This window comes from Cynocephalus volans, chromosome X (assembly GCF_027409185.1).
Source record: "Cynocephalus volans isolate mCynVol1 chromosome X, mCynVol1.pri, whole genome shotgun sequence".
Taxonomy (NCBI): Eukaryota; Metazoa; Chordata; class Mammalia; order Dermoptera; family Cynocephalidae; genus Cynocephalus; species Cynocephalus volans.
In genome coordinates, this window is record NC_084478.1 from 43,507,335 (window position 1) to 43,527,277 (window position 19,943).

At 35.3% G+C, this 19,943-nt stretch overlaps 1 protein-coding gene across 2 annotated transcripts in view; it reads right to left on the reverse strand.

Annotated features, from left to right (window-relative positions):
- DMD (dystrophin) overlaps nt 1-19,943 on the reverse strand; it is a 2,107,999-nt gene that overhangs the window by 1,538,930 nt on the left and 549,126 nt on the right. For both annotated transcript variants that reach the window (XM_063083086.1, XM_063083084.1), the window contains exons 10-11: nt 1,304-1,492; nt 441-622 (exon numbers count right to left, since the gene is read on the reverse strand). In XM_063083086.1, coding sequence (XP_062939156.1) covers nt 441-622; nt 1,304-1,492 — 371 coding nt within the window. The remainder of the gene's footprint in view (nt 1-440; nt 623-1,303; nt 1,493-19,943) is intronic.

A 19,943-nucleotide genomic window follows, 5' to 3' on the forward strand; every position in this document is an offset into this window, starting at 1 on the left:
GAAACTTTTTTCAAGAGAATTTCCATAAACAGATGAGAATCTCTTTAATATTTTTGAGGGCTTTCCTTCAGAAAAGTTTACTGTCAACTGTCGCTAATAGGTGGTTTTGTGCACACGGTTTCCTGTGCATGCTCCCATGCCTTCTACATTTACATTTTAATTTTTGGAGAAAACCTGGCCAATATTAACTATGACAAACTTTGGCAACTCCTAAAGCATAGTTCTGTAGATAACAGTCCACATAACCATCATCTCCACTTCAGTTACAAAAGTGAAAACCAAAATTTTATTGACATGAAAATCCAATCATAATGTCCCCTTAAGAAAAGCTGTGTGCCTTAGCAACAAACACAATCCTGACAACCATCAAACAGCATCAAAATAATAGTAATATTCCTAAACTTGCTATTTTTCAAAATTAAAAATAAACAAAGACTTACTTGCTTTGTTTTTCCATGCTAGCTACCCTGAGGCATTCCCATCTTGAATTTAGGAGATTCATTTGTTCTTGAACTTCAGTTTCTTCATCTTCTGATAATTTCCCTGTTCCAATCAGCTGACTTCCCAAATGTAGAACATTACCAACACGTCCCTGATGGGAGGTCAAATCCATCATGTATCCCTGACAAAGAAAGAAGTTAATTGAAATTAATACTTTACTTAAATCGTTGTGATTTTGAATATTATTTTTGGCAATTTTAAATTTTAAATTTGTAACCCATTTACATTTATGCTTGTATTCCCAGTAAAAGTATTTTGATTTTTATTTAAGAAAATCCAACACCATTTTTAATATGAATTAAGAAAAGTTATTATCTTAGATCACCTTCTGCAGAAGTAGACCCTGAGATAAGGACTTTGGTGCAAGGGATTTATTAAGGAAGAAGATGACTGCAAGGGAGCTGCTGAAGAAGTGGGAAAGAGGGTAGGGAATAGGAGGATACTAAGAAGGGGTGTCTTCTCAGGACATTACCTATTCAGCCCTTTGACCCAATTCCACAACACGTACTCTGGAGTGTAAGTTATGCCTCAGCATTGCCTTGACACAATAGAAGGGAGCTGGGCTCTTATATTCCTGTGTGAATCATTGGCAAACCAGTCTCAGCATCTTTGGGGGTTATTCTCCAAAAAAGAACTTTAAATACTGGCTGTGGGAATCCCAAGCATAAGAGCATTTGTTTCCACCTCAAAATAAAACCTGAATTTCCAAAATTCAAGGATCTTTTGGGGCAATTGAGAAAAAAGGGATGTGTCATTATAACAAGTCATATGCTTATTTTTCTACATCAAAGTTTTGTTTTACCTCATGAGTATGAAATTGTTCTTTCACTTCTTCTACATCATTAGAAATCTCTCCCTGTGCCTGCAATGTATCCTCAGCAGAAAGAAGCCATGAGAGTACTTCTTCTAATGCTGTTTGGTAACTGTCCAGGTTGACTTCAGTCTCCATCAACGACTTGCCAAATGACTTGTCTTGAGGAGCTTCCAAATGCTGAACAATGAAATAAATTGGGTGTTATACAATGTGTTTTTGTAGACTACTCCAGTATATTAAATGATAAATAGAAATAATTTTTGAAATGCTAAAAACATCCACTTCCATTATCAGGGACGTGAGCAGCAGACACATACAATAGTGAGCCTGCATTTTAACATCCTCACAAATACACACACACATTTCCAAATAGCAGTCAAAATCCATGCCAAATTAAAATTTTATTAAAGCTCTTATGGATTACTAAGAGAGCAAATTAATATGTCATCTCTTCATGTTGCATTATAAATGCTATGAATTTTCACCCATGGGTAACCATCTTTAGTTTATTCTTACAATCCTTTACATCTACATCTACATCTACATTACTGCAATCATGTTTATATACTTTTGCAATGGCATTAAAGGAAAGAAACATCGGATGTGAGGGCGATCTGGCTGCGACATCTGTCACCCCATTGATCGCCAGGGTTGATTCGGCTGATCTGGCTGGCTAGGCGGGTGTCCCCTTCCTCCCTCACCGCTCCATGTGCGTCCCTCCCGAAGCTGCGTGCTCGGTCGAAGAGGACGACCTTCCCCGCTAGAGGAGAGGACCGTTCTTCGGTCAAGGGTATACGAGTAGCTGCGCTCCCCTGCTAGAACCTCCAAACAAGCTCTCAAGGAAAGAAACATCTTTTTCTGAGATGCTCTTGGTAATAAAACATTTCTGAAAGTTTACAAATGGTAAATATATCAGTAAGAAAATAAGTGTGAAGGGGGATGTAGGTAAAATTTAAAAATAAATATTTCATCTACACATCTAAAATTTCTAACAGTATAAAATTTCTATGAATTAGACTTTATGTCTAGAAAGCCATGGTTTAAATACCAAGACTTTTATCTTAGGAACAGTAAAATATGAAGTATTTTCTACCGTAGAATTTCTGCTAGAACCCTAAAGCTAATATAGAAGGGTACTAAGCACCCATAACACTAAGGAGATGTTCCAGGCTACCTATCAAGAAATTGCTAAGAGGTAATCACAACTGGTCTCACACCCCTTAACCCACTATCTTGCTCAAAGTTGTATAAGAGGAAGCAAGGGTATGAATTGGAGAAATCAGATGAGAGAGGATTTCCTCTGAAATGGCTGAAATTCTGTGCCATGACCATAACTTCTCCCCACCTGAAGCCAAGTAATAGAGGCAAGGTGGTTTATGTGATGCAATAATCAACCTCTAAACCTGGCCATGTTGGGAGTGACTTGAACTCTTTCATGCCAGTCTCAGAAGCCCCACATCCCATGACTCTAGCAGGGAGAGGCCTCAGCACCCTGGCAATAGCACTTGGGAGTTCTGTCTCCCACAGTTCTCACTGGGAGAGGCCCCAGCAGTCTGGCACCAAGCCCAAGAGCCCCACTGCTTACTGCTCGTGCTGGGAGTGACTAGAGAGACCCCACACCAACTCTGGGAACACCACCCCTCATGACTCCAACCAGAAGTGACTTGAGCTCTTCAAAGCAGACCCTGTGAGCCTCACCCTCTGTGTTTCTGCTGGGAGAGACTTAAGAGATTCCACACCAACCCTGGGAGGCCCTCCCCCTGCAGCTCTTGCAAATAGAGTCTTGAGCACATCTATGCTACCCCATGGACCCCACCCCCACAGCTGTTGCAGGGAGAGACCTCGGCACCCTGGAAATAGCACCTGGAGTCCCTCTCTGCAAAACTTTCACTGGGAGGGCCCCCAGCAATCTAGCTCTGGGTCCAGGAGCCCTGCCCCTTGTGGCTGTCACTGGGAGTGACTTGAGCACATCTTCACTAGCCCTAGGAGTTCTGCCTCCTGTGGCTTGAGCTGAAAGAGGCCTCAGCAGCCCATCACCAGCCCTGAGAGCTTCACTCCTCACAGCATTCACCAGGAGAGGCCTGAATGGTCCTACGCCAGCTTTTGGGACCCCCCCCCCTACCTATAAGTTTTCCCTGCAAGAGGCCTCAGAGGCTCAGCACCAGCCCCAAGAGTCTTGCATCCTGCAATTACCACTCTATGATGTGTGAATCACTGGACAGTAGACCCAGAAGTCTCCTCCCAACCAAAGTCTACATGGAATCAAAACTGAGCCATCCTACCCAATAGGCAACATAAAACAAACCTTCAAGAGAGATTATTTCTCGCCAAAAGAAACTCAAGTAACTGAAGAAGGAACTGCTTCACCAGATGACCAAACATCAACAGAGAGATACCAGAAATATGAAAAAACAAGAAACTAGGACACCCCCAAAGGAATGTAATAACAAACATAAGATCCTAATCTACAAGAAGCCCTTGAATTGTCTGAAAAAGAATTCTAAGCAACAATCACAAGGAAACTCAGTGAGATACAAGAAGAGACACATAGGCAACACAATGAAACAAGAAAAATAATCCAAGATATAAAGGAGGAAATCTACAAAGAGATTAATGCTGTAAAAAGGGATGTGGCAGAACACCTGGAACTGAAAGATTCATTCAACAAAATAAGAACAACATTTGAGAGCTTTAGCAGTAGACAAGAGCAAGCAGAAAAAAAAAAATGTCTGATATTGAAGACACTGTTTTTGAAATAACTCAAGCAAACAAAAAAAGAATTTTAAAAAATGAAGAAAATCTCCAAGAACTACCAGACAGCCTGAAGCATACAAACATACAAATTATGGGTGTTCCAGAAGGGGAAGAAAAAGAAAAAGGCATAGAGAACTTATTCAATGAGATAACAGCAGAAAACTTCGCTGGTATTGGTAGAGAAATGGATTTCCAGATACAAGAAGCATAAAGATCCCCAAACAAGTTCAATCCAAAAAGGTCCTCTCTGAGACATGTTGTAGTTAAACTGGCAAAATTTACAGACAAAGAGAATCCTAAAAGGAGCAAGAGAAAAATGTCAAGTCATCTATAATGGAGTCCCCTTCAAACTAACAGCAGACTTCTCAGCAGAAACAATGCAGGCCAGAAGAGAATAGGATGATGTATTTATAGTACTAGAAGAGAAAAACTGCCTACCAAGAATACTATACCTAGCAGGTCTATCTTTCAGATATGAAAGAGATATAGTGTATTTCCCAGATAAACAAAAACTATGGGAATTCTGCACCACATGACCAGCCATACAAGAAACCCTCAAGGTAGTCCTACACCGGGAATGCCCCCCAAAATAATCCTTTCCATGAACACACTAGGAAGAAAAATCACATTTATAAAAGACATAGGTAAATGAGAAAGAGGAAAAAACAAAACAAAACTATACCATTCCGTTTCAAAAACTCAACAGACTGCAAATTCATAGAACAGCAGGGAAAGAAAGGAACAAAAGACGCTTTTAAAACAACCACAAGAAAATAATTAAATGACAGGAATCAGACAATATCTTTCAATAGCAATGATAAATGTTAATGGATTGAACTCCCCACTCAAAAGACATCAAGTGGCTAGATGTATTAAAAAGATAGACCTAACTATATGCTGCCTACAAGAATCCCACCTCACCTGTAAAGACTCTCACGGAATAAAAGTGAAAGTTTGGAAAAAGATATACAATGCAAATAGAAACCAAAAACAAGCAGGAGTAGCTTTTCCTATATCAGATAAAAAAGTCTTAAAACCAAAAACTATAAAAAGAGACAAAGAAGGAAATTACATAATGATAAATTGATCTATCCACCAGGAAGACATAACAATCCTAAATATATATGTTCCCAACACTGGTGCACCCAGATTTATAAAGCAAACATTACTACACGTAGAGAGAGAGAGATAGACCTCAACACTTTAATAGTTGGGGACCTGAACATTGCCCTCGCAACTTTGGACAGATCATCTAGGCAACAAATCAATAGGAAAACACAGGATTTAAACTACACTCTAGACCAATTGGACTTGGTGGATATATATAGAACATTTCACCCAACAACCAGAGAATATACATTCTTCTCATCAGCACATGGAATGTTCTCCAAGATAGATCACATATTAGGTCACAAATCAAGTATCAACAAATTTTTAAAAATTAAAATCATTTCAAGCATCTTCGCAGACCACAATGGATTAAAACTAGAAATTAATAACAAAAGAAACTTTGGACATCACACACATACTTGGAAATTAAACAACGTGCTTCTGAATGACATATAGATTAAAGAATAAATCAAACAGGAAATCAAAAAATCTCTCAAAACTAATGATAATAACAACACATCATACCAAAACCTATGGGATACTGCAAAAGCAGTGCTAAGAGGATGGTTTATTTTAATAAATGTTTACACCAAGAGAAAAGAAAGATTTCAAATAAACAACCTAACTTTATACCTCAAGGAATTAGAAAAACAAGAACAATCCAATCCAAAATTTAGTATGCAGAAAGAAAGAATTAAAATCAGAGAGTACTAAATGAAATAGAGACCAAAAATATGATACAAAAAACAAACAAACAAAAAGTTGGTTTTTTGAGAAGATAAACAAAATAGACAAACCACTAGCCAGACTTACTAAAAAAGGAAGAGAGAAGATCCAAATAACAAAAATCAAAAATCAAAAAAGGTATATCACAACTGATACCACAGAAATACAAAGAATCATTAGAGATTACTATGCTATGAACAAATACACACCAACAAATTTGAAAATCTGGAGAAAATGGATAGATTTCTAGACACATACAAACTACCAAGTTTGAACCAAGAAGACAGAAAAAGAGAACAGACCAATAACAAGCAACCAGATTGAAGCAGTAATCAGAAATCTTCCAAAAAAGAAAAGCCAGGACCAAACGACTTCACTGCTGAAATCTACCAAACCTTTAAAGGGGAATTAATACCAGTTCTTTCCAAACTATTCCAAAAATTGAAACAGAAACCATTCTCCCAGACTCATTCTATGAAGCCAGCAACACCCTGATACCACAACCAGACAATGAAAAAACAAAAAAAGAAAACTACAGGCTGATATCCATGATGAATTTAGATGCTACAATCATCAACAAAATACTAGTAAACGGAATACAGCAACCTATAAAAAGATTATACATCATGATCAAGTAGGATTCATCCCAGGAATGCAAGGATAGTTCAACATACGCAAGTCAATAAATGTGATACACCATGTCAACAAAGTGAAGAACAAAAACCATATGATTATCTCAGTAGATGCAGAAAAAGCATTTGAAAAAATTCAATATCCTTTCATGATAAAGACTCTCAACAAATTAGGTACAGAGGGAAGGTATCTTAACATATTAAAAGCAATATACAATAAACCCACTGCCAATATCATTGTGAATGGGGAAAAGCTGAAAGCTTTCTCCTTAAGGTCAGGAACAAGACAAGGATGCCTGCTCTCTCCACTCATTTTTATCACAGTATTGGAAGAACTTGCCAGAACAATTAGACAAGAGAAAGAAATAAAGGGCATGCAAGTAGGTAAAGAGGAAATCAAATTGTCCCTGTTTGCACATGACATGATTCTATATATTGAAATACAAAAAAAAAAAAAAAAAAAAAAAACAACTCTACCAAAAATCTCTACCAAAATACTCTTAGAGCTGATAAACAAATTCAGTAAGGTTGCAGGATACAAAATCAACATACAAAAATCAGTAGTGTTTTTATATTCCAGTAACAAACTAGAAGAAAAAAGATCAAGAAAGCAAGCCCATTTACAATAGTCTTCAAAAAAATAAAATACCTAGGAATAAATCTAATGAAAGAGGTGAAAGATCTATCCAATGAGAACTGCAAAACACTTCTGAAGGAAATTAAAGAAGACACTAAGAGATGGAAAGACATTCCTTGTTCATGAACTGGAAGAATAAATGCAGTAAAAATGTCCATACTACCCAAAGCCATCTACAGTTTCAATGTGATTCCATCAAAATATCAATGACATTCTTCAATAAAACATAAAAAGCGACCCTAATATTCATATGGAACAACAAAAGACCCCAAATAGCCAAAGCAATCCTGAGTAAAAACAGTAAAGCTGGAGGCATTACAGTTTCTGACTTCAAACTATGTGACAAATCTGTAGTAAGAACAGCATGGTACTTGCATAAAAACAGACGTGTCCCAATGGAACAGAAAAGAGAACTCAGAAATCAACCCACATGTTTACAGCCAACTGATCTTTGACAAAGGCCAAAAGAACATACATTGGGGAAAAGACTGCCTCTTCAATAAACGGTGCTTGCAAAACTGGATATCTATTTGTAGAAGAATGAAACTTGATCCATGCCTTTCACCATAGCCCACAATCAACTCAAAATGGATTAGAGACCAAAATATATCTTGAAACTTTAAAACTCCTAGAATAAAATGTAGGGGAAACACTCCAGGATTTAGGACTGGGCAATGACTTTGTGAATAACACCCCAAAAGCACAGGCAACAAAAGAAAAAATAAACAAATGGGATCATATCAAACTAAAAAGCTTCTGCACAGCAAAGGAAACAATCAATAGACTGAAAAGACATCCTACAGAATGGGAGAAAATATTTCCAAAACATCCATCAGATAAGGGATTAATATACAGAATATTCAAAGAGCTCAAAAAACTTGACAGCAAAAAATCAAAACAAACAAACAAACAAAAAACAAATAATGTAATAAAAATGGGCAAAGGAGCTGAATAGACATTTCTCAAAGGAAGAAATACAAATGGCTAACAGGTATATGAAAAAATACTCAGCATCACTTATCATCAGAGAAATGCAAATCAAAACCACTCTGAGATATTACCTCACCCCTGGCTATCATATAAAAGACAGAGAATAACAAATGCTGGTGAGGATGTGGAGAGAGAGGAACCCTCCTGCACTGTTGGTGGGACGGTAAATTAGTACAAGCATTATGGAAAACAGTATGGCGGTTCCTTAAACAACCACAGATAGAACTTCTACATGATCCAGCATTCCCACTCCTGGGGATATATCCAAAGGATTGGAAAGCAACAGGTCCAAGGCATACCTGCACACTGATGTTTATTGCAGCTCTATTTATAATAATGAGACGATGTAACCAGCCTAAGTGTCCATCAACGGATGACTGGATAAGGGAATCGTGGTATATATACACAGTGGAATACTACTCAGCCATAAAAAAAGAATGAAATTCTACCTTTCGCAACAACATGGATGAGCCTGGAGAAAATTATCCTAAGTGAACCAACCCAGGTACAAAAAGAGAAATACTGCATGTTCTCACCCATAACTGGAAGCTGAATCCATAAATAAACAAATGAACAATAAAGAGAGACAGAGAAAGAAAGAAACAAACAACAATCACAGTAATACATTGAACTTTTAGAAAAGTAGAGGTGGAAAAGGGGAAGGGAGGGGGGAGAGGGAGGGGTCTAATGAGGAATTGGTCAACAGACAAAGAATGACTGCCTATTGTAATTATGAATAAGTTAACCACCACACATTCTACACAATTATTGAAAATAAATGCTGGACCCCACATGTATAATAAATAAATAAATAGATAAATAGATAAATAAATAAATAAATAAATAAGTAAAAACAAAAAAATAAACAAACAAATAAATAAGGCCATGTATTTGCAGAGATTCAGACACTATGGGATGGGTACTATCAAGTGACCAGATAGACCTTTTGGGAAAAACCATGTGTCTCCTCCTTTAACCTTAGGGCAATTATCAAGGGGAAAATTTGAATAAATAAGAAAGTCTACAAGGGTTTTTCTTTAAGTCAATTGCACTCATGATAGGTTGGTAGACTTCAAAAATTCTGAGAAGGACCACACTGAAGAGGGTTTCCAGCTGAGATAAGGGATACAGGCAAACTGTTTACAAAGTTAAGCAGAGCAAAAAGTTATCAGAGAAATAGTTGAAGAGGACTCTTCTTTGTGCCCCAAATATCACAAGCTAGCACTGGGCCCTAACAAATAGGGCTTTGCAAAGGAAACAAAAGGCAGTGTAGAATAACGAGGAGATATCTGGGAAATTTTGTGATCTTGCCTAGAGGAAACCCAGTCCATGATGGTTCTCCTGTGTTATTCTCCCTTGCCTTTCCATTCCTCCTCAATGCTGGACCTCAATCCACTGAGCTGTCAGTACCAACTTAATTGTGCTCCTGTGATAAATGCTTCAGTTTTGAAACTTCAATATTGTACATTTTCACAACTGTTAATTTTTTTCAACTGATAAAGCATAGTGGCAGTTGTTGGTGAAATCTTTCCATCAAAACTTGCATTCTTTTTCTGTTTATAGAGAACTAGAAGTTGCTTATCCTGATACGTCAAAATTACCCAACTCTAGTATCTCAAACAGAGCACAAGTGCCGGGAGAGGGCTATATGCATGGGACACCCACCTCCCACACACAAATGGCAAGGCAATTTCTGAAGGTCTTATGGGTTAGAGCAATTTCCATGATGTATCCCTTCTCTCTATATCTAAATACTATTAACAATAAATATCAAAGTCAGCATTAAGGAGAAAAATTACAGAAAGGTAGACTGAGATTATGCGTGTAAGTGGAACGAGCTTCATGGTTGTGCAACCTGAGCACAGGGCCCTGAGTTTAGAAGGAACCCATGTTTCTTTAATCTGCTGCTGCATCTTGAAATTCTTAATAATTTTATCTTTGAACTCAGGTTTCATAAGTAAAGTCCAATGGGGTGATAAAGTATGCATATGAGCAGAGGAGATAGGTGCAAGATATCTATCTGTCCCATTTGCACATAGCAGTTTCAATGCCCCATGAGTACAGAATTCTGGTGAATCACAATATGGAGGAGTTTAGCCAGACTCAAATAGAGTAGAAGCTAAGAGTGTTATGTCTATAACAGAGTAAAGGAGGGCATTAACAGCCGCAAGAAATCAGGTTTTCTGTTTGAACCAGAACTTGCTTCAAATGCAGAAAGAAGAAAATTCTAACAAAACACGAATGATGAAGAAACCCCATCATATCCTTTCTTACTCAGCTTACATTCCTGTATTAGCCAACTACTTATGCTGAAATTGATGACACAGAAAGAAAGGGAAAGATAGGGCAACTCATAATTCCTGTTCATTTCAGTCCTTCCTTAATAATTAGCCAAAGTTAGAGAGTATTGGTAGAATGTGAGCATATCAAGAAGTGAAATAAAAACAGCTGAGTTAGTTGGGCAACGTTTCCACATTCTGGTAAGAATTAAATACATATGCATGCACTATCTCTGCGACAAAGTATGTAATGCTGGCGAATCTGCATGAGTTAAATGCTCTTATATTTGCATTTATAACTGGAATTGTATAATATAACAACAAATAGTAAAATCCATGCTAATATTTCAATGTTTTAATTTTCTTTATTAAAAAAAAAACCACCATGACAAGAGACTATAAAATAAACAGCTTCATATTTTAATAATTTTAACATTTTTTTTCCTGATCTTTGAAAAAGGGGCTCTGCATTTCATTTTTCACTGGGATCCACCAAGTATGTAGCCAGACCTTTGTGCAGGTGGAAAGAAAGTCCACTCAGTCCTGGATATTTTGCCTTCTCTGGGTTACATGTGAGAGAGGACAGGAGATTTATTATGTACAATAGAATGTGGTTGTTAAATCCAGAGGCTTTAGAGGCACTCAGTTGGTGTTTAAATCTGGACTATACTCTGAATTCTTGTGACCCTGGGAAAGTTACTTAGCCCTACAATAAGCCTTTGCTTCCTCCTATGTAAAATGGAAACAATAATACTCTCTTAATAAGATTATGGTAAGAATTAAAGGAGAGTATATAAAGCACTTGGCAGAATGCTTGACCTTGTGTAAGAACCCAATAAAGCATGCCTTAGCCATAATTAGTTAGATTCCTGTATACATAGGAACAGTTTTGAAACATAATCTGTCCTAAGGTTACCTTGTTAAGTCACTGTCCAGATTTCAGGAACCAGGCAATTATTGTAGAAAAAATGACCCAGAAACTTATAAGAGCAAACATCAATTAGTTAAGTCAACCCATTTTGAAACTTGAATCTCAACCTGGCTCCTATTTGAGTTCTTAAAAATCTTTAACAATTTTGAGTTCAAATAATCTTTTTCAAATGTTAAACTGTAAACAGCACTATTATTCAAGTAACAAAACACTATATTCTACCATTGTACAATTTGAATTAAAATACTAAACACTTTATAGGCTTGGGCTTTTGAAAAAAACTTTTAAATGGCATATCCGTATATTCAAGGACATTATGTCTAGTACTCAAATTCTGAATTTAAATGTTTTTTTTTCCCTGAGGACGTTTATAAAAAAAATCTTTTCAAAGGCAGCCTTATTAAGGCTAAATTCTAACATGAATAAGCTATGTAAACTTATATAAGTCAATTATTATTTATATACATAAATTCAACTATACATACATATATACTAAACTATATATGTATGATTATAATCATGATTGTCATCTGGGCTCTGAGTAATTCTTTCTTTATCTAGAACATTGTTTTTCAAGTTGTAAATCATAGTCCAACAGTGATTCATGAAATCATTTTAGTGGGTCATGAAAAGGAATATTTTAAAATTAAAAAGAATAAAAATTATCAGTCTGTGTCACTTATACTAAGCATTAGTACTCTTTCTTGAACTTTTGTTTTGGATGTGCATATATATGTATTTCTATCTAACTATGTATATGTATATATGTTCTAAGTCAAGATTAACATTTTGGTATTTTTCCTGCTGTTCATGAAACAAAATTAAAAATGGTCTTAGTATTTTAGACTACATTAATTCAAAATTTGCTTGAATTCTACACTTGCACATTTTTAAAAGAACTCTTGAAATTAAACATTTTTAAAAATAAGACCACCTTAAAAGAGAAGTCAGAGATGAAAGATGATATAGAAAGAGAGTTATGCTTTCAGTTTAAGCATCACAAAATACATTTCAATTATCACAGAGTTTCATGTTGTATGTGGGCTTGTGGCCAGTTTGTACATATCATGGCATCAAAGGAAATTTTCCAGGAAACTTGATCTTTATTTTTTACAGAAGATCTTTACATAAGAAAGATAGACACCAATCATTTCATGGATGGATTTGCCAGTGTCATTAACTAGAACTAATTTTTTCTATGCTTTCATCCTTTTTTAATTTTTGTCTTTATTACAGTAGTTTATGTTTCTCTGCAGTACATTGGGCAAACAATGATTATAATGAGAGGCATAACAATGAATGGGTGAAATAATTCTGGTTGTTTTCAAAATCAAGAACAAAATTTATTATCCACGCACTTCAGAGGCTTAATTACTGTCGTTTTGTGTGAGGAAGTATTAGATATTGTCATCTATGTTTCTTCATGGCATCGCTCATGCATAAAATTGGAGAAGTAGAGAGGGGAAAGATAAAACAATGAGGGAAGACAAACAACTACCTGTTTTAGTACTGCAATGTCCAGGAAAATTTCTAGTGACAATTTCTAGTACTAGAAATTTCTATTACTGAAATTGTTATTACTAGAAATTGTCCGTACTAAAGTATAGAGCAGTAGCGTTGACACTACTCCGTACGTAAATATTTTTTAAAACCCAGTTTACTATTTGTCTGATCTAGGGTAAGTTATTTAGCCTCTCTGTGTCTCAGTTTCCCCATCTGTAAAACCATAAAAATAAAAATCATAAAATTGATGGAAAGATTATAAGCGATAACGCATAAAAAATGCTAAGCACATTCTAGATTCCAAGAAATGCTTTGCAACGCCTGTATTTGTGGGCCAATGTTCACTGAAATGGCAAATGATTTTTATGAGGAAACAGCTGTGTGTATTTTTGGAAGCATGATTTTGGCAATTCAAACTGAGATGAGTCATTGAATGGCTACATATAGGTAATGAAACCAGCAATCCAGCAAACCTCAGAGTGCTTAGAAAAATAGCTGGGACGTTTCAAGAGGCCACAATCTAACACTGAGCAGTTTTATATCAGTGATGAAACTGATCTATTTTGGCAACTTCCCCTTACTCAGCCTTAAAATGTGATATGAGTTCTAACCTGAATAAAAACAGTTTTATTGTTCTTGAATGTCTAAATGCTTCAAAAGCATTTGAAAATTTTATCATTCTTAATTCACTTAAAACTGTCATACTTCTTTTTTATAGAGTCTAAATCAATGCATGGATGGTGAAATTTTTTGGTGTATTTTATAATCTTTTTATCCCTTAGTGAAAGATTATTTCAGAGCTAAAGGATTACAGAGGGATAAGGAAGTGCTTCTTTTACTAAAGAACAATATAGTGGTTCAGGGGAACCTGGATTAGTATCTGAAAATGTTCTTGCCACATTGCCAGTGTTTCCTGAGAAATAGAGCATGTAAACCAGGGTTTTATTGAAAGTACGAAAAATGATTACAGAAGTGTTTTATGAGAAATTAATCCATCATGCAACACTGTACATGACATTCAATCTAATGATACCATTGAATAGGTAATTTTTAATATAGCTTGTACCTGAAATTCGATCAAAGTTAAGCTCTAATGAGGATTTAGAAAAAAATATGACCGGCTGTTATGACAATATTAAAACAATAATCACCACAACACCACCTACATACATAATAGCAATAACAACAGCCTCTATTATTTATTTATTGGGCACTTAGTGTCAGTCTATTTGCTAACCACTTAACATGCATTACATGATTTTTCACCAAAACAGGTCAGGATGACAGAGAATAGTAGGATGAGGAAATGAGAACAGAAAAATTAAGTAACTTGCCAAAGGTCACAAAGTTGGTCCTGGTATATAAAACCAGGTTGTATGGATTCCAAAACACATGTCTTTACTATAATTTGATAAATCATTTTTAATGAAAAGAAATGAACTCAGAATCTAAGAAACAGCTTGTTTAAAAAACATCCTTAATATAATTTCTATATACACTTATATTTCTTTTTTATATTATACATACCATATATCATACATATTTCATATGCATATTCATTCATATACATATTTATTTCCTTCGTTTTCACAAAATTCAGAGGGAATGGTTTTGAAGCGACCAAAAAAATACCTGGACACCATTATGTTGGTGTGTCAAAAATGAAATGTAATAGGTACAAAACTATGCTATCTACCCTAAATTAATCACTGTGCAGTACATGCACATATAGAAATAACACACTGTACCCTACAAATATGTACAAGTGAATGTTAAAATATTTTTTAAATGGTCAACAGTTACTTGAAAAAATGGTCTATATCTCTAAGCAACAGGGAAATGCAAATCAAAACCCATTGAGATACCATCTCACCTCAGGTAGACTGGTTATTATAAAAAAGAATAACAAATGCTGGTGAGGATGTGGAGAAAGGGGAACCCTTCTACACTGTTGGTGGGACTGCAAATCAATGCAGCCATTATGGAAAACAGTATGGAGGTCTTTCAGGCAACTACAGATAGAACTACCATATGATCCAGCAATCCAACTGCTGGGTGTATACCCAAAGGAATGGAAATCATCATGTCAAAGACACACCTGCACTGCTCTATTTATAATAGCCAATACATAGAAGCAACCTAAATGTGCATTGACAGACTACTGGATAAGGAAAATGTGGCATATATACACAATGGAATACTACTCAGCCATAAAAAGAATGAAATTCTGCCATTTGTAGCAACATGGAGGAGCTTGGAGAAAACTATGTTAAGTGAAATAAGTGAGGCACAGGAAGAGAAATACTACATTTCCTCACTCATAAGTGGGAGAAAGAAAGAAAGAAAAGAAAGGAAGGAAGATCACAATAATATGTTGAATTTTCAGAAGGAACAAACAGAACTGTGGTTACTAAATGTGGGAAAGGGAGAGGAGGGTTAGTGAGAAATTGGTTAATGGACACAAAGAATGATTATGTTCTGCAATGATGAATATACTAATTATCCTGATTTCATCATTACATATTATACACAAATATTGATAGTCAACTGTGTATTCCCAAATATGTATAATCAATTATGTTTCAATAAAAATAAATAAATAAGTTAAATAAAATAAAAAGAAATCACATGTAAAGTTCAAGTGATGTATGTAAGTTACAGACAATGATACCACACTGAAGAAGCGGACAACAGAAGGGCAGCTATGGGACACAGCCCAGGTGGTAGTACAGACCCTATTTGGTAAGACAAAGAAAGGTGAACAGAAAATAAAGTGACTAATACTTTCCAAAGGATGGAATGTGCCAAGTCCACCATTCACATTCTATGCATTCTATTAATACTATCATTTGCCTTTCATGTTTAATGTCAAATTTGACATTCTCCACTATTAGAGAATCTCTCACGGAAATGCTATATTGTGCTTAGTGGGCTCTGTTTAAGAAGAAAAAATTGTATATCATCTGTACACATATATGTGTATGTATATGCTTGTATTTTAAAAATGTTATCCAAAAATCTATTAAACAAAACTTTCTGGAATCAAAAGTATTAATCTGGATACCTAAAAAAAACAAAAAGCAAACAAACAAAAACCAGCTATGGCCAAGATTGCCAGTACTCCAATATCTGTCTTACTCCACTTCTTATATAGTAGTAGAAAGTTTCAGTGACTATTTGACTGTCCAGAACATAAACCACAGTTCTCACTTTCCCTTGCAGTTAGTGTGGCATGTGACCAAATATTGGCCAGTGGGATACGATGTGCACAACTTCCTCATCAAGACCTAACAGGGAACAGACATGCTCTTTTCTTTGTTCTTTCCTCCTTCCCACAGCCCTCAATACAGACATGGTGGTGGGGAGTGATCCTTGATCATGGGGAGGAAGGCAGCATCCCAGGGGATGACAGAACTGCAGGGTAAGAGGACTTTGGGTCCCCAGATAAGCAGAGCTTTTCTACAAGGCCTCGACCACCCACATCTAAATGGAGGTTAAGAGAAATAACACTAAAAGAAAAATAAACTTGTGTCATAGTAATCTATCACTGTGTCTTTGTCACTGCCACAAAACATACAGGCCGTCTAATACACTAATAATATACCCTAAGTTTCTAGGAGCTGAAATTTTACTATTAAAAATTATGTATTTGTAAAATCTAATATGCGATTTTGAAATAAACTTTCTACCATAAAATTAGATACTTTTCTGATAATATACTCTTTCTCTAAAACATACTCTCAGTGAAGGTTCCAGTTCATTTTGCTTCATCATTTCTTAATCCATATATATCTTTAGATATTACACTAGCATTTACATGACAGGAAGGCAAGAACTGCTCCCATGCCTAACAGTAGACACAGCACTATGTACTGTTAATAAATACTTGCTGAATAAAGTTGTTTGGGGTAGTTAATTTTAATTTCTCATGAAAAGTAATGTATGCTTCCAGTTTAAGGGATTTTTAAAATAAAATATGTGTTTTATAACATATGTGTGTGTATACACACACACACACACACACACACATATATAGGAAACACATACATATGTTTATGTGTGTGTTTACTTTTTTTCCCCTCCAGTTTGTCTAATTCTACTCTATATATTAATGGGTATGTACATTTACTATGTTATTCTATCTTTTATTTGTTTATTTTCACTTTTCTTGCCCTTCTCCTGAGAATTTGTGTCTTGCCTATTATAATCTACAAAATAATAGAGCCCTTCTCATAAAATCAAGAAGGATGGAAAAGAAGTAATCATTTCTATGATGAGCTCTCCCAAACCAATGACAGTTCAGAGCAAAAGTAATAGAAGATTTAGATTTAAAAAGTACCTAGAACAATTTAAAAATCTAATATAAAAGATTTTTTTTTTTTAACTAACACAGTTTACAATAAAATTTTGATGAACATCAATAAACTATGTAAAACTACTTTCTCAGAAATCCATTTTGGTACTACGTGAAGGATGTCCTGTTTAGTGATTTCTTTGTGCACATAGTTTTATATAATTCTCATAACCACTCTAAAAGGGCCTATATCCAAAGTGAGGAAACTGAAGTTTCACCTATGAGGTGTGGAAGAAGAAAAGGAATCCTAAGTAAACCTTTATCCTTTCTTGTCATTCTGAAGTGCTGAGAGAATATTATGAGATCCACAGATTCCAGAGAAGAAAGATGAACACAATAACTCTATACTGTTTTGGGTATGTTTCAATAGTTTGAACAGTCAACATTTGGTTGGAATTCATACAAGTTGGCAATTTAAACAACTGGGAATCTTCGAAAAGTAACTTTAAAATAAGGTAGTTACAGAATGTCTGGGAAGACTAAATAAGCCCCTAATGTTATTTTCCTCAATCCTTAATTTAACAATTGTATCTATTTTCAAATAGACCTAATGCAAAAATACCAAGTCTTACTTATTTTAACCAGTTATTTATAAATATGTAAAAATGACTTACTGGATGACACTTTTAAAATAAAAAGAACTCAAAGTAAACTGTTTAGGCAAACTAAAAAAATTCAAAACAGAATATGTATATCTCATGAAAAGTTATTATTATCCAGATTGAGATATACTGCCACTTAAATAACATCTTCCCCAAATGACTGTAGTCTATAGAGCTTTGCTATAGCATATACAAACTATTCAACAGAGAATCATCATTTATAGTACTCTTAGCTATGTACTCATTTATTCTATAAGTCTATATTTAAATAAGTTAGAAGTTATCACAATAGACTCCGTGAAAATATACAAACTTATCCACACCTGCACTAATCCCAGCCTCCTCACTTCATACTTTAATGTAGAATCTTATTCTTCCTATTGTATAATACAAGGGTCCTTAAACCTTGAACTTTTTCTGTAAAGGGCCAAATCATAAATACCTTCAGTTTTGCAGGCCACTACAGGCCAATTGCACCTACTCAGCTCTGTCATTGTAGATTGTAACACAAAAGTAGCCATAGACAACACATAAGTGAATAAACATGTATGTGTTCCAATAAAATTTTATTTATAAAAAACAGATGGCAAGTTAATTTTGACCCTCAGACTGTAGTTTACCATCTCCTGATAATCTAATTCATTTGCACAGACTGGAGAACTTCCCATTATTGAATGTCTTTTCTTTCTCTACCCTTTCGCTCTCCAACTGACCCTAGTGGGTCACTTTCCAACTCTATTGTATGTCCAAGCTAGCCTTTTCTATAATCTCACTTCCCTCTCCTGCCCCACCTCCAACCTGTACATAACAATATCTCAAAGCATCATGTAGCATAGAACCAGTGCCTGCACTGAAGAAACTTCAAGTCTGTCTCACTTTGGAGTAAGATAAACTTGAGGTCAAATTAAGGCTCTGGAATTTATAAGCAATGTGTGCTTGGCAAAGTTATTTAATCTTAGATTCTTGGTGTAAAAGTGAAAATAGATACTATGATGTTAATTTACAGGGTACTTGTAAGGCTCATAGATGATACACACAGTTTTCATTAATGTTCAGCATCTCCCCTTCCCATTCAACTTTTATCAAATCACTTCCACTGCATCATTATTCTTATTTTGTGAAATGTAGAACAGATAAATAAGAAAAAAAATAAAGACAACAAAAGGGAGTTTGGTTTAACTGGATTTATAAAAAATATTCAACTAAACACACTTTTGCTTAATTAGTAAGCTTTTCCAAAACACACTGGCTATTACCACTTTCTTAAGATACACTAGCTACTTGGATTATCTTACCACCTTTCACTTATACCACTGAATTCTGTGGGTTTTCTCTTTAATTATTTTGCATACTTTCATCTCCTTTCTTTGTTCCTAAAATGATGGTGTGGTATAATTTTAGAAAATCCTTATGGGGGAATAAGTGTAAGCTCCATGAGAGTAGAGAGTTTGTTTATTTTGTTCAGTGTCTGACATAGAGTAGAATATACTAGATATTTGTTGAATAAAATAATGGATCTCCAAGCACATGCCATGTAACAAGAGTCCATCTTACTTTATATTAATATGAGGATATTTTTTCCTAAATGAGTTAGGCCAAAGTCATGGCATCTTTCAATGTCAGAGAAAAAATAGCATATACCATTTCTGTTTATTGCACTTGCTGCCTTACCCAGTGCCCTGTTTATCTCCCTATTCTCTTTAAGGAAAGAGATTCTTTGTTTAAGAACTTTAGAGCTTGCCATTTGTAAGAAAGGTGCTAATGGGATTGAGCACTGGGAAGACTCTGGTAGATTTCATTATCTGCTGCAAATTCTACCATCGACCTCGAGGAAAATAATAAAAGTCTTTTGCCCTATTGGTGAAGATAGACAAGAAGGTCCATGTAGAGAATCAGTTGAATACAATGGAAAGTTCTTCAATTTTATCATCGGCTCCTAATAGGAGTGACCATGTCTTAGGGTTTGTAAATCATAGTCCCATGGACAGCTAAAGCCTTCAATCTTCAGGTTCAGAAAACTGAGAAGAATGTGTTGTCTCATTGCATCTGAGGTATTGCATAAAGGTGTGAAAACTTCTGACAAGTTTCTGTCTATTGTTGTACTAACATT